General features: G+C 39.5%; 1 protein-coding gene across 1 annotated transcript; it reads left to right on the top strand.

The window, feature by feature from the left end:
• Positions 1-2,091: 2,091 nt before the first annotated feature.
• On the top strand, positions 2,092-15,481 carry p4ha3 (prolyl 4-hydroxylase, alpha polypeptide III). The gene is made up of 13 exons (XM_085430509.1): positions 2,092-2,333; positions 2,858-3,012; positions 3,129-3,352; positions 6,303-6,452; positions 6,529-6,580; positions 6,658-6,815; positions 7,646-7,822; positions 10,999-11,063; positions 11,199-11,358; positions 11,457-11,519; positions 11,991-12,059; positions 13,058-13,154; positions 13,634-15,481. The coding sequence occupies exons 1-13, from the start codon at positions 2,161-2,163 to the stop codon at positions 13,702-13,704; spliced, it is 1,614 nt and encodes a 537-aa protein (XP_085286635.1). The 5' UTR covers positions 2,092-2,160; the 3' UTR covers positions 13,705-15,481.
• Positions 15,482-16,086: the final 605 nt, after the last annotated feature.

Raw genomic sequence — 16,086 nt, 5'->3', positions numbered from 1 at the left:
TGATGTTAATAAAACTGAACACAGAATAGAGCTGTTGAAAGTCTACAGCAGTAGATAAAAAATTTTCTTCTCGGTTACCCAACAAATTTGTTGTAGATTAGTCTTAAAAACGTAATTCCACAAATTTTTAATCTGAGAAAAAAACACCTTTTTTCAGATGAATCTCTTCATCATTAATATCACAGTTACAGCCTTCCTTACTTTACAATAAGTCATTGTCTCCTGCTTGTTACTTTTGCTGCACATGGCATCGCAATTCAATGGCAATCTGAAAATATCTTCATATTAATAATAAAAGAAAATCTTTACACAAGACTAAAATAGTCTTTACAATGAATTAAATACATTTGAGTTTGTTCTGGTTCGGTTTAACTCATTTTTAACTGCAGGCTGAATATTTAAATAGATCGTTTACAGCAATGTCAAACTTAAAAAAATATTAATAATTTAGCATGTTTGATACATATTTTCGGCACATAATCTCACTTTAGAAGAACCCCCCCCCCCCCCCCACCAAAACAAAAAACAAAAAATAAAGAAACAAATGGGGAATAATTTTATTATAGAGGACAACAGAGATAAAATAAATAAATATGCATACTTTTAAACACAGGATCAGTTCTAAAATCTACTGTGAGATTTGCATGGAAATTTTGAAACCCATTGTGTTTTCCCTCTTTGATGATCTTTTTAGGCAGGTGACCTGTTTTTTTTTTCTTTTTTAGAGAAATTATAACAATAAATATTTTATCACTATTTGTTGTGTTAATAAAATTTCTGAAATCAGAATCAGAATCAGAATCAGAATACTTTATTGATCCCTGGGGGAAATTATTTTTTGTTACAGTGCTCCATTTTAAACCAACATTAAGACAAGACAGACAATACGCTAACTAAGAATAGTACAATATATACATATATATACATACATACATACATAAGTCACTTATAAATAAATATTTGGAAAAGAAACATGTGTAGCTGTAGCAGCAAACAGTGTGTTAAGTGGATGCGTTGTACAGGGAGATGGCCACAGGCAGGAATGATTTCCTGTGTCGTTCAGTGGTGCTTTTCGGTAATCTCAGTCTCTCACTGAACGAGCTCCTGTGACTGACCAACATGTCATGGAGTGGGTGGGAGGTGTTATCCAACATTGTCTTTATCTTGGACTTTGCAAAAATGACTTTGCATCCCATACTGTACACTGCTGGTAGATTCATTTCTGGAAAGGTACACACTGCTCAGAATAAAAAGAGGCATGTATGCTTTGATGTCTTTCTGATTTACTTGCTTTCAGTTATCTTTATAAGTCTGTTTCCCCTCCACTTTCATTGCAATAAACACTATTGGACTCAGTCAAGAATAGGTCAAAGCAGTAATTGATGTCATCAGTCCAGGATACGTCATGGTTTTTTGGTTCTGTGATCATCCTGATGACATTTTTAGCTGAAAGCCAAACTTGATTCTCAGGTGGGGATTTCCCCTTCTTTGAGTGACAACAGCCTCAACATAGCCATTCTCCTCATCACTGAGTTCCTTCTCATCAGTTATTTTTTAGCCTAGATTGCACAGATTATATTCCATGCCATCTTCCGCTTTTGACACTTCCTTATCTATTCCATTCTCACTGCTAGTTTCCTGGCCCCCTCCTCCTCCTCCACTGTACTGATCAAAAATCACCACCAGGGAGGCGCAGTCCGTCTTTTAGGGATCCTTGCTGTGGCACTTCGCTGCTGCAGCTTGGTTGTTGCGCAGAGCTTTGTCCTGCAGATGTCGCTGTGATTCCAAACTCAGTTTTTGAAGAGCAGATGATTTCTCGTTGATTTTCACATTTTAGAAAATTGACTTCAAAGTAAAACTAAACAAAATATTGCAAATATATTACATCGCATTATTTGCAAAAACTGAACTCATTTCATCAGCATCCGCGAAACCCCATAAATCAGATGATGTTGGTGAGTACATGAGCGCAAACTAATTGTTCTGAATGAATCCAGGCTGTACGTATGATATGATGAACAGAGGGCGAAGGCTGATCTCAGATCAGCTGAGAGCCTGCTCCAAATGCTGAAGCTCAGCGGTGCTGTTCAGCAAAACTGAGAGACGCAATTAGAACTGGTGAATCTGCCGAGGAAGAGAGCGGACAGCTCACTTTCGGAGATGAAGTTTTGTGTTCTTGTTTGCTTTCTCTCGGGCCTCCTGAGTGTCGTTAGAGGGGAAATGTATACATCGCTGCTGAACGTAAAGCAGGCGGTCAGAGTTGAACGGAAGCTGATCGATTACCTGAGAACTTACATTGACCACGAGTTGGACAGACTTGAAGACATCAAACGGTGAGTAATGGTGAAACACTGGAAACAGATTTGATTGTAAAGGATTTAAACGATGTGTATCTTGGAAAATATCCCACAGAATTAAAAGAAACCCCCATAGGTATTGTTATCTCGGTTTGTTCGAGTTTTCCAGAGGTGGTAATTAACCCGGGAGACACTGCACACACACACATAGTAAATAGTAATAGAACAAGCGTTGCAGATGTGAGGCTTGATAGTGAAATGATCATATAATGAACTACATAAACCTTATATGTATGTCATTAAAAAGCAGAAAAAATAGACTAGGTTTTCGTGGCTTTATTTCACAATGTTGTATGCAGGATCACTGTTACAAAACGAAGTCACCTCCCGCTAATTTATACAAATAACTGTAGTTTTGTTTGTTTGTTTTTTTGTAGAATTGCTTCTAATTTTTCTTCTGGTGAAAATAATGTTTTGTGCATAAAATGCCATTTTAATTATTGAGTTTTTATTGTTTCCAGTCTGAAGACCCTGTTTAATAATTCTGTATCTTCACACAGTTTTTATGCCAAAGTATCCAACCTGCACACAGAACTTTACAAAGGCCCAGCGGTCACAATGGCCAACCCTCTGGTGGCTTTTACTTTGATCAAACGTCTTCATTCAGAGTGGCTGAATGTCGTCTACAGCAATGAAGCCCTCGAGAACCTACAAGGTTGCCCCACTGCCTTCTTCAAAGACACATCTGGTGGTGATATCTAAGCATCCACCCCCCTCTACTGTCACCACCCAACCCCTCACCATTCACCTTTTTGCCCCTCTGCTGTCCAGCTCTCAGGTCCAGTTACGAGGAGGAAGAGGCTGATCTCCCCAATCTGGAAGACCTCCAAGGGGCTGCTAAGGGGCTAATGAGGCTGCAGGATGTATATGCTCTGCAAGTTTCCAGCCTTGTAAGGGGCCGTTTCCAGAGAGTCACTAATGGCGAGTCTGTGGATGTCTACATGCCTGCAGTATCTGTCCAGCTCTCTGGTGATGACTGCTTTCTGGTTGGGAAGGTACTGAAAAAATTATGTACTTTGGAAAAAACACAATCCTGCATGTAAAAGAACAGAAATATTTGGAAAATTTAAGTAACAAAAATAATGGTGCTGTTTTACTATGTAGCTTTTTTTACGTCTGGCTCCCAGCCCAGGGTTTGGTCATGTGATGGGCGATGCCATGTATGTTCTCCTCCTATGCTTAATGTGTTGGGAAAGAAAATCTTTTACTGCTACACAAATACGTGTTCACAATTTTGTCTTATTTGTCTAAGTTTTACACTTTAGATCAAAAAGTAATTTTTACCAAATTGCCTGAAAGGCAAACCATTCATCAGTGAATCTAATAACGACCTAAGCCTACATAAAAGATGGATAAAGCCACAATGACATCATTCAAAGGTTGGCGGGTTGATGTTTAAAGCTTTGAGTCTGGCATTTTGACCATCTCCATATTGGGGTTTTTTGAGCCAGAAGTGAACAAATGAATTTGAAGTTAAATTATCTGTGGACTGTAAAGGGGCATTGCACTTAACTTTCAGTTAGTGCAAACACTGAGAAAACCATAAAAGTGGTGCACAAACCTCTTGGCAGGCTGCTAGTGCAGTTAACCACAGAGCAGGCCATATTAGTTGTCCGATTACTGCAGTAAAATCCTCCAAAATCAATACCAGAAAAAAAGTCGAGAGAGAAGGTTCAGTGACTTGATTTAGTAGAGATGACATCTAAACAGGCAGCTGTTAGCTTCAGCTGTATGTGTTGGCTGCACCACCCGCTTTAATCTTTAACAATGCAAGATTATTGTTTTCTTTTAAACAGGAAAATATAGCTGTGTTATAAATGTTTTCAAATAAAATGTGACGAAGCATAAAATGAAAGCAGTGTAGAGTATACAGTATTTGTGCCAACTCTGTATTTCTTAAAAGCACAACAAAGGAAGTGTGGTGCAAGTACACATCTGTCTTCTTTCTGGAACAGCTGTCAGAGTAACAGAGGAGTCACTGAAGGAAATTAACGTATTTGGAAGTTGGTGTCCTGAAAAGTTTTCACTCTGGTTAACATCCCATTCCAGAGGGCTGCAGTTTTATCCCAGACTTGTTAATAGTTCTGTTGTGGGAACCTAGACTAGAAAACTGGGATTCTTTCCATTGTGTGCCTGGGAATTCTTTTCATGCGCAGATGAATATAATATTCTATAGAAGGGGAAAAAAAAGGAGATTTTCCCCACAATAAATTCCACTGTTTTCATGCAGTGGTTATGTGTAAGGGTAGGGCACTGTGTGGGAGAGACATACTCTTGTATGGAAAAGACATTAAGTCATGCTGCAGAAGCTTGTCTTCACTTGTACCAGGGCTGAAATTATGTGAGGCGGTCAGTCAGCAGAGATGCTTAGTTTTAGGGTTTTCTCTATAACAGAGCTCCTGCATGCATGTGCTATCATGTAGTTTTTAAACTGATCTTCAAAACCAGACACATTTAACACAAATTTGAGTGTCTCAGTTTTAGTGGGGAGAGGTTTAGGGCCCTTTAAGGTAATTGCCAGCTGACGCTTCCCTCAGGCTCATTACCTCATCAGCTGAGTATTTTTACACATTTATTGCTCTTTAGGCTATTTCTGTTAAGAATAGCTGATCTTAAATTAAAGAGTGAAATGTGGGTGTAAACCTGTGGTGGATTAACTCAGCATGTGTGATGAGTTGGTGGGCTTCTGTGTGTGTTTGTGGGGGTTAAATAGCACACATGGAGCTGTGGTTGTGGATGTAATCTGTGACGGGAGGAGTCTCTTACAACCCACTTTCAGTGTGGGTGCTGTCAGCCCTTTAGTCAGCACCTACTTCATCAAGTCAGGTCAACTGCTAAACTGCTTTGAACCTAAGTAAAGGAGACCTTTAGTGTTTGTGACTTTCAAAATCTAAAAATGCTGTAGTCCAGTTTTATATTTCCACATCATACATGAAAATGTGATGCAGGGACACACTCTGTGGAAGACATGCCTACATGTAATGCAAATCTACCGCCCATATTCGGTTACAGAAATGTCCAGATTATTTTTTTATCTACTTGCTTCAGGCACTGATGAGAATCAGGCTGCAGAGGTCTGTTAGGTTTACTTTATTGACTCTGCAACCTAGATTTTTTTCCCAATTATATCTTTCAGCTGACACCACTTTGTAGTACTTTATCAGATTTTGCAGAGCTTCTCTAAAATCATGAGACCCAAGGAAAAGAGAAATTCAAAAGACAAAGTCAGTTTTTGAAAGAACAAAGAAGGAATTCATTTATTTTGGTTGTGTGTGTTTATCAGAGATTTGATTCCAGGTGTCAGTGTGCTGCGAAAGGTTTCTGAAACTGGGCCTTGATGGCAGCTGTAGAACATAAGCTGCTACATGATACACACAGGATAAAAGGGGGGACTAAACAAAAACTGAAAGTGGAAGAGCACAAGGAATAAACACAGGTGGGTGAACAGATGGGCCGACAATAGGGTGAAGGTGAGGGAGAGACAACAAAAGCAAAAATAGCCATAAAGGTGTGGAACAAGAACAAAGGAAAGCAATTAACAAGAAGCACATATAGAAGAATTGAGGAGGTACAAGGCACCACAGGACACACAGAAGAGTAAACCCTAAGAAAAAGGATGGCGGTGATATGCAAAAAAATGAAACAAGATCCTAACCCAGTAAATCCAAAAGAAAAGAATTCAAGTCAAGCTGAAATGGCTAAAATGGCTCAGCCAGCCACAAACATATATCAGCTGACTATCATGAGAAACTATCTGACTCTGGCTGCTGACTCTGACTCTGGCTGGTCTTACAGTTGTTAGTGTGATCCTTACTGAAATCATCCCTGCAACCACAAAACCTCACAAATTCTGGCTGACATGGATGCAGTATTCAGCTCTTCAGTTCTAGACAGACTCTGTTTAAATTGTGAAGTACTTGTTTTTTTTGGTGTTATTGTACCCAGGTGGCCTATGAACAAGAAGACTATTATCACTCAGTGCAGTGGTTGGAGGAGTCTGCGCGCCTTTTCAGGGGAGCAGGAGAGGAGTGGAGCCCTGAAAATGAAGGCACTTTGGAGGATGCTTTGGATCACCTTGCCTTTTCTCACTTTAAAGTAAGTAAACAGACAGACTGAGGAAATTTGCATGATTGATGATTTAGATTTCTCTGAATTCCTTTTCTTGTCTCAGACAGGAAACGTCTCCTACGCTCTGAGTCTATCTCAGGAGTTACTGCATCACAGTAAGGCTCTTAAAACCCCTTTTCTCAGTGAACTGTGTCATCCCTCTCTCAGACTGTTTACACATTTTCTTTCTCAGATCCAATGAATGGAAGAGTTTTGCAGAATGTTAAGAAATACGAGAAGCTCCTGGTTGCTGCTGGTCCACCCAGAGGCACTGGGTTGACGAGACCCTCCTCCAGTTTTTTAAGGACCAGGGACACTTATGAGAGACTCTGCCGGACTCGAGGCTCTCAGGTATTGCAATAATGAGGAGCAGATCAGGACAGGAACACATCAAACTTTTTAAATGTATATACAGTAATGTAGCCTTGAGTTACAGGGTTTTATGTCACTGGATGTTCAGTGTTTCAGGATGCACTTTATTTAAGAGGATGTTTTGTTTTTTCATTTTTACATGGACTACAATTTAAATATTTACATCAGTGTATGTAGATGTCATGTGAGATAAAAGTTGAGGCAATTTTGGAGAGCCTTTTTTAAAATCTTCACATCGGTATGCCAATAAAAATAATTATTTTTTCACCTTTTTTCACCTGAAACATGCCTGCCACACTCATGAAATTATTTCATCAAAAGTAAATACGTATTTATTTACATAGCCTCTTTCAAGATAAAAGCACAAGCACAAACTTCACATCAAATAAAAACAACAAACATGGAAATTGACACTAAGATACTGCTGACAAAAAAAACCAAAACACCACCAGTACTAACAGAGGAAAATCTGAGTGATTTGATTTGATTTTATCCTCTGAGGATCCTTAATTTCTGTCCAAAAACACATGAATCCATCAAATTAGTTTACAAATGTAAGTCTTGACCAAAGTGCCGATCTGAAGTCATAAAGCTTCGCTCCTAGCATACTCTAACAACTTCATTTAATTTCTACATTTTTAGGTCTGTAAAATGTTTTCTTGGCTTTAAAAAGCACCGCAAAAACTCTAAATGTTGTCTTTGTTTTTAAGCTTTTATGTGGTGACAAGATCCATTATATGAGTAACTGTAGATGGATATCCATGTTTTGATCTTGTTAATAGACTTCATATGGTCGTTGCTTCTTACAGCGCAGGCATTTTGCAAATCCCCAACTCTTCTGTGACTACTTCACCAACAACAATCCTGCACTGATACTGATGCCTGCAAAACGGGAGGTGGTGAGCCTGCAGCCGTATGTGGTCCTCTACCATGACTTTGTTACTGACACAGAGGCTGAAGACATCAAGAGCCTCGCCCAGCCAGGAGTGAGTGCTCATCGCATGTGGTCAAACAACCCATGTGCCTTCAATACGTTAGATTTTTGGGAATTAAAAAACAAACAAACAGTGTCTTAACGTCTTGTGTTTTAGTTGATTCCGTCAGATTGTTGAATGGTTTTGTAATCCAAACTTTTGGAGAATCTTGTCAACAAAGGGAGGGGGTTTCCCACATGGGACTCACAAAACATGAATCTGCAAAATGTTAACTTAGCAACAAGAAGTCAAATCAACAAAAGCACTAAATGAACACTTTTTTCCTTTGCAAAGTCACATTAAGGTGTGGGACTGCCAAACTGAAGCATATAATAGATGTTCTAATAGACTAAATCAATACAGTGGGGCAAAAAAGTATTTAGTCAGCCACCGATTGTGCAAGTTCCCCCACCTAAAATGATGACAGAGGTCAGTAATTTGCACCAGAGGTACACTTCAACTGTGAGAGACAGAATGTGAAGAAAAAAATCCATGAATCCACATGGTAGGATTTGTAAAGAATTTATTCGTAAATCAGGGTGGAAAATAAGTATTTGGTCAATAACAAAAATACAACTCAATACTTTGTAACATAACCTTTGTTGGCAATAACAGAGGTCAAACGTTTACTATAGGTCTTTACCAGGTTTGCACACACAGTAGCTGGTATTTTGGCCCATTCCTCCATGCAGATCTTCTCGAGAGCAGTGATGTTTTGGGGCTGTCGCCGAGCAACACGGACTTTCAACTCCCGCCACAGATTTTCTATGGGGTTGAGGTCTGGAGACTGGCTAGGCCACTCCAGGACTTTCAAATGCTTCTTACGGAGCCACTCCTTTGTTGCCCGGGCGGTGTGTTTTGGATCATTGTCATGTTGGAAGACCCAGCCTCGTTTCATCTTCAAAGTTCTCACTGATGGAAGGAGGTTTTGGCTCAAAATCTCACGATACATGGCCCCATTCATTCTGTCCTTAACACGGATCAGTCGTCCTGTCCCCTTGGCAGAAAAACAGCCCCATAGCATGATGTTTCCACCCCCATGCTTCACAGTAGGTATGGTGTTCTTGGGATGCAACTCAGTATTCTTCTTCCTCCAAACATGACGAGTTGAGTTTATACCAAAAAGTTCTACTTTGGTTTCATCTGACCACATGACATTCTCCCAATCCTCTGCTGTATCATCCATGTGCTCTCTGGCAAACTTCAGACGGGCCTGGACATGCACTGGCTTCAGCAGCGGAACACGTCTGGCACTGCGGGATTTGATTCCCTGCCGTTGTAGTGTGTTACTGATGGTGACCTTTGTTACTTTGGTCCCAGCTCTCTGCAGGTCATTCACCAGGTCCCCCCGTGTGGTTCTGGGATCTTTGCTCACCGTTCTCATGATCATTTTGACCCCACGGGATGAGATCTTGCGTGGAGCCCCAGATCGAGGGAGATTATCAGTGGTCTTGTATGTCTTCCATTTTCTGATGATTGCTCCCACAGTTGATTTTTTCACACCAAGCTGCTTGCCTATTGTAGATTCACTCTTCCCAGTCTGGTGCAGGTCTACAATACTTTTCCTGGTGTCCTTCGAAAGCTCTTTGGTCTTGGCCATGGCGGCGTTTGGAGTCTGACTGTTTGAGGCTGTGGACAGGTGTCTTTTATACAGATGATGAGTTCAAACAGGTGCCATTCATACAGGTAACGAGTGGGGGACAGAAAAGCTTCTTACAGAAGACGTTACAGGTCTGTGAGAGCCAGAGATTTTCCTTGTTTGAGGTGACCAAATACTTATTTTCCACCCTAATTTACGAATAAATTCTTTACAAATCCTACCATGTGAATTCATGGATTTTTTTTTCACATTCTGTCTCTCACAGTTGAAGTGTACCTCTGGTGCAAATTACTGACCTCTGTCATCATTTTAAGTGGGGGAACTTGCACAATCGGTGGCTGACTAAATACTTTTTTGCCCCACTGTATATGTGTATATGTGTGTGTCACTAACAAACATTATCATTTGACAAGTTTTTTCTTTAACGAAACACATCTTTCGGCCTTTGGAGCTTTTATTTATAACAGATAAAGATTCAGAGTAAACTTTTAAGTCATGTTTCTTGATGGTGAAAAACATCAAATGCTGAATTGTTATAAACAGTTAATACATTTAGTTTTTAAAATTTGGTACACTTAATTAATGCATGAGTAGAGGGAATCTAATATTTTAATATAGATGTATATAAAATGCTGTGAATAGAAATGTAGGTCATAATGAGTACTATTAATTTTAGTGCTTTTTGCTGATCATTCTTTAATTTTGCAAAGACGAGACTTGAATCTAGACCGTGTGTAGGTGTGTTACAAAATGCCTCTGACTGCTGGCGTCTAAGCCAGACTTCCTACTGGGAAGATTCTGGAGGGATCATATAGCGGAAGAGTTGGCGTGCTTCCAAACGTTTAGCAAAGCTTAAGGAAAAGAGGAATACATTACTACAAAAACTTGGCTGAATTCCTCAAACTGTCCAAATAAACCAACAGAGCTGGGGCCGATAAATGTTCAGTCCACGATAGCTGAGTCTTAATATCCAATGAGTAAAGTGAAACTTTACTGCAGTGGATCGTCCTGAGAGCTCTTCAGTCTTCTGATGCAGGAAATATTTGGTGGGATAACACATTTGCTGCCCCTATAGTTTCTGTGAGGTTTTGGCATTGTTCAGTGGGTTTTCCATCTCTTGCTCAGATGGAAACCCCTGTACTTATTTCATCATTATGTCAGCTTGTGGGCTGATTGAAAACAGGCCCCTGGTCTTAGTTTGGAGCAGAGAGTGGAATGGAGCATGGTTTCCAGCTTGCTGTTGCTAGATCCCAGAATACAGGTCTGTTAACAAACAGTTTAAATAGGTTTTCTTGGTGATTAATTGTTTGAACTGTATATATTGAGTTGAATATTTCACTACTGATTCTCAGCATGGAAATGTTTGTGTATACCTGTTGGAAAATTGGAAAACAATCATGAAAACCGGAGAAGCTCTGTGGTTTACACAAATATATTTGCGGTGCTTTTTTCTCAGGTTCTGCTTCACTTTCCTCCAAAGCCCTAAAAAGAAAGAAGGATTAATGGAAACCCATCCTTAGATGCATTAAAGTTTGGCTGCTGTAACATTCGCAAAATTAAGATGCTTTTTTCTGTCTTTGCTAACAAGCTGAGAAGGTCTGTAGTGGCAGCTGGAGAGAAACAAGCAACAGCAGACTATCGGATCAGTAAGAGGTACAAACATCACCTCTTGTTACTCTACTACTGCCATAACAATAAAAACATCTGCTGCAGGTTTACTACTACATGCAGCTGGTATTTCTTTTCAGTCACCGTATCATTTTATTAATCAATATCTTTTATTGCTAGTGCATGGCTGAAGGGCTCAGCACAGTCTATTGTTGGGAAGTTGGACCAGAGGATCTCACTGCTCACAGGTCTGAATGTGAAGCATCCATACGGCGAGTACCTCCAGGTGGTGAATTATGGGATTGGTGGCCATTATGAACCTCATTTTGACCATGCTACTGTAAGTTTGTTGCGTTAGTTGATTAGCGCTTATTTACATGGTGATCGTGGATATTTTAATTGCCTTTATAATGTCTGTTTGCATTTCTGTAAAAACAGTCACCTTCAAGCCCCGTGTTCAAGTTGAAAACTGGGAATCGGGTGGCTACATTTATGATATATGTGAGTAAAGTCGAACCATCTATTGACCCTATTTGACCCTGTAGCTAAAAGTTCTTTGGCAGTTCTTTTTCAGCTGTCCAAAAGTCTAAATTAAAAATAAACACATTTGGAGAACCTGGCCAACTTGGACAGCAAGCCTGAGAAACTGACAACAGTAACTACATTTACACTTTAGGGATATTCTGCCACGCAACAAACTTGAAACAAACTCTCACAGTCACCTTCTTATCTGTCCTGATGCGGTGGCTTCAGGAAATATTTGGTGGGAGAACACATTTATTTGAACCTTTATTTGTGTTCATGTAACCAATTTGTCCTTCTGCTGAGTGCTTTTGTCCTTACAATAAAAGTAAAACTGGGTGGTGATTGAAAAAGAATGAGTCTTCAAACACTGCAGCAGACAGAGCGGCTTTTCATAACATGAGCACGTAAACACAAGACACAGCTCTGAAGGAATGTCCTTTTCCACAGCTCAGCCCGGTGGAGGCAGGTGGGTCCACAGCGTTCATTTACGCCAACTTCAGCGTTCCTGTTGTGGAGGTAAATACACTGCAAATATCTTAGTATCTGTTACTTTTATTTCATATTTTTCCCTTTTACACATTTAAATAAGTTTGGTGTCAAAATACTAAATGTCCGATCACAGAAACAATAGCCTTGAGATGAATTTACTACTTTATTTCACTACTACTTTACTTTGCAAAGTCAGTGGAGGTTTTTTTTATCTTTTGTTTTTTGGTATGTTTTTCTGGTTGATAAATGAGCTGCAGTGTAAAGTTTAACAGGCCATTCCTGGGGTTTAACCTTTCACCTTAGAACTCATTTCTTGTCCAAACTTCAGAAAAAGATAAAGTGACCAAAAAAAGAAAAAAAAAAGTAAGAAAGAGAAGCCATACACATTGGTGACAAATTAAAAGAAACACCACCATAAAAAGTAAAATACTAGGAAACAATGCCAGCATATTCAATGCCAAGGTGTTCAAATGCCAACACCTTGGCATTGATTCTTCAACTCTCTGGAAGTCTTTGAAAAATGCTCTTTGAAAAGAAATTTCCCCCTTTGGTGTTTTAATTATGGCCGTGGGGAGACAAGGTCTAACATGGTAGTCCAAATCTACCACAGGTTTTAAATTTGGTTTGCTGTGGTTACTGTGAATGCCAAGCACGGTTTAAAGCATTTTTAGACACAATAAACCATTTACTGACCTCTAGGATGTAATATCGTCCTCCTGCGACTGTATTGACTTGCAGACATCCTGTTTAAGGGGACAAGTGGACCATGTCAGCAAATTGCCTCGCACAACAGCAGAATCCAGTGCGCTTTTTTTTTTTTTTTTTTTAGGAAAAATAAAATACTTACGCAATAAAATACCCACTTTTTAAACTTGTTTACTTAATAATATTATATAGGCCAAAAATTAAGACTATAGAACTTATTATTAAGTACTTAAAATAACTGATAGTTACTGACCATAGTTTAAACCACACTTCTTTTTTTAAGATACTCAAAATGATTTGTTTTGTTTTTCATGTCACAGAAAGCTGCTATCTTCTGGTGGAACCTGCACAGAAATGGTGAAGGAAACGACGACACACTGCATGCTGGCTGCCCCGTACTTATTGGAGACAAATGGGGTAAGACCCAGGTGCATTATGATGTGACAGGGCTGTGAAAAAGTAGCGTAAATATGGAAAGTAGCAAATCAGTCACCATCACTTATCCAGCATTCAGCTCTCCTGATATGCTGGTGCACATCTGTACCCCATTAGGCATTTAGAGATGTGGCAGAGAGCAGTTCAGACACTTGGAATGTAAACATCTGCTGATGCCTGGAACCAGGCCATCACACGTGTGTTCAGGACTCAGTTAAGCTGACAGAAAGATATTAATCATTGAAAAACAGCTGCAGAAGTATTTAGTGAAGGTGTTGTTTTTAGCAGCCATATATATCGCCAGATATTAACCTCCAGGCTACACTTTCCAAGTACAATGACTCCAAGTACAAGTTGAAAATATTCAACAGCAAAAAAAAAAGAAAAAAACTTTCATGATACTGTTTTTTTTTTCTGTAGAAGATAATTTCACATGATTTGTGTCTGTCTTTGTGTTCCAGTGGCAAACAAATGGATCCATGAGTATGGTCAAGAGTTCCAACATCGCTGCAGTCTGAATCCTCAAGAGTGAAGGGGTGGAGCCATTGCTGGGCCCCTTTGGAGTGCAAGCCTTTGCAATTGTGAGCCACATCTACAGGGAGAGAGAAGGAGGCAGCAGGAAAGTTGATGCACAAGCAAGGGCAGCGAGAGCTGGGGAAGCATGCATCTGTGATTGGAGCCCTAAAGCCCCAGGGATCCTGGAGTGTACAGCGGACACTGCTGCAGTGGACATGGTGGAGGAGGAGGAGGCAGAGGAGGAGTGGGGCATCTGGCAGCCAGCCCCCAAGGGCGAAATGCTCTTTCTGGCCAGTTCCTGCAGATGGATAGAGGCCTTTGCCTTTGCACACTGTGCTGGCTTTAGTACACTGTGCAAGGCTGTTTACCTCCTGACAGCTTTAAACAGAGATCTTATACAGCCCTGTTCCTACACTGGGCTCACTCAGGGATCTGCTTTTACAAATCAAACTTTATTTTGAAATATAAATAGTAAATTAATAATAAATACTAAGTCAACAGAGATAATCAGTGTCTCAGAAAGAATCAGGTTTCAAGAGGTTAAAATCCAAGTCACCAGAGATTAATGTTGTCAGAGCTCAGGCTCGAAGTTCAGGGTGGTGCCAGTGAGTCAAAGGAAGTAGAAATTGTGAATGTGCCTGCACATTCCCAGCTGGCTGAATGATGTGGTCATTGCTGTCTGTGGGAGACTCTTTGAATTTGGTTGGATTTAACTGAATGTCTCATGGAACAAATGAACCAGCAAGAGTAGAGAGTTGAGGTTCAGATTCTGCTCTTCATTAATGTTGGAACTTGTGTAAACTCACATGAACAATCCTGACTGCATACTATTCAGATATGAGTGTCTAAGTAGGTCATAACCCATCATAAAACAGTGCTGAAATTCACTATATGAGGTAGGAAAAGCAGGATTAGATGTATGTGACATTTTGGAGATGCCCTGCTGCTTGAGTGGAAAGGATCTCTGAATAATACCTTTGCTCACCGCAGTGTACACAGACAGTACTTCCAAGTATATAAACCAGCCTGTTTCACATTCCTGCATGCACAGGAAAGAGCAGGATTGTTTTCCCAGGGAGATGATGGATAGACAGGCTCGACTGCTCTGAAGCTCTAATAACGCTTTGCTTGTCATGTGTAAGTCACAGGAAATGCTCAAAGCAAAAAGATCTTAGAACACAAATTTATTTCATTTAAAGAATAACTAAATACTACTATATTAAAAAACACTGTAGTTACAAGCTGGGTTAGGTATTTAGTTTCATTTTCTTACCTATAAAAATCATCTAAATCATCTATTTTTTAAATTAATAAAAAGATTATTTTTATTTCATCAAATCAAACATCTCAATAATCAGAATGGTTTAAAGTAATCATTTCTTTCTGTCTGTTTTAAAATTTACTGTTTCTTTTAGAACTGAAGGAGTTTTAATCTGCACTCTGGATGTACTCATTATCACTGGTTCTCACTGTTTCCACAGCAAATATAGCTGCAGATGGACTTGCTGCTCTGCAAGCGTAAAGTCCAAACTATTTGAAGCTCACATAACCAGAGGTCATAATATCAGGTCATGCGTAGGTCTTCCTCGGCACACTGTCAAGAGCACACAGTGATTCTGTTCCTCACAAAACAAATTCTTCAGAGCCTTATGGGTCTTTCTAAGTTTTGAGAACTAAACGAACACTTTTTAAAGTCAGTGAGTTTGCACAACTGATGGAAAATACAGATAAGTAGCAACATAAAAAGCAAATCATAGGTAATAACAAGTCTTTTTAATCTCAGATTCAAGAAAGGGGGGGGGGGGGGGGGGAGCATTACAGACTTGTGTTAGTGAACAGCTTTGACTGAAAGACCAGGGCTTCCCTCTACTGGTAGACAGCTCGGAGGTGTATTTGTAATTTTTCACAGTAATATATATTGTTTGGTTGTTTTTTTAATCTATTGTTTATTTGCTTTTACACAGTTGAACAGTTTTGGATGCATTGTTGAAGCTGCACTTATGGTTGTTTTAAAGGACTGTTGGACACTGGGTACAAGAAAAAACACTTTTGTGCCAATAAAATACACTTCTGAATAAAATGATTGCAAATAAAGCTTTCATATGTGTGTGTCACATACATTGTGATACATATTTCACAAATTTTAGAATCGCTTCAATTCAATGTAATGGTTGAGCTGCAAAAAGTAAAAGTGTCCACTGTGGCTAAAAAGCAAATGGCAGAGAAAAGTCTTAAAACAGAATATTATTTGCCCCCCCGCCCATCCCAATTAATCTCTGTATTCCTGCTTCCATTTCAGCAATTATTTAAACATTATGGTTTAAAAACCTCATAATTAAGATAGACATTGTACACTGTTAGTTACTGTATTAGTACAACACAATGTAAATGCCATAAA

Source organism: Copadichromis virginalis, linkage group LG14, assembly GCF_057382275.1.
Source record: "Copadichromis virginalis isolate Kocher_CV1m ecotype Utaka linkage group LG14, C_Virginalis_male_GT1.1, whole genome shotgun sequence".
NCBI classification, from domain to species: Eukaryota; Metazoa; Chordata; class Actinopteri; order Cichliformes; family Cichlidae; genus Copadichromis; species Copadichromis virginalis.
This window is presented reverse-complemented; position numbering and strand designations above follow the sequence as displayed.

Coding starts and splice junctions, on each gene's coding strand:
- p4ha3 (XM_085430509.1), top strand. CDS start 2,161: ATGAAGTTTTGTGTTCTTGTTTGCTTTCTCTCGGGCCTCCTGAGTGTC. Junction 11,064..11,198: donor GACTATCGGATCAGTAAGAG/GTACAAACATCA, acceptor TTTTATTGCTAG/TGCATGGCTGAAGGGCTCAG. Junction 12,060..13,057: donor TCAGCGTTCCTGTTGTGGAG/GTAAATACACTG, acceptor TTCATGTCACAG/AAAGCTGCTATCTTCTGGTG.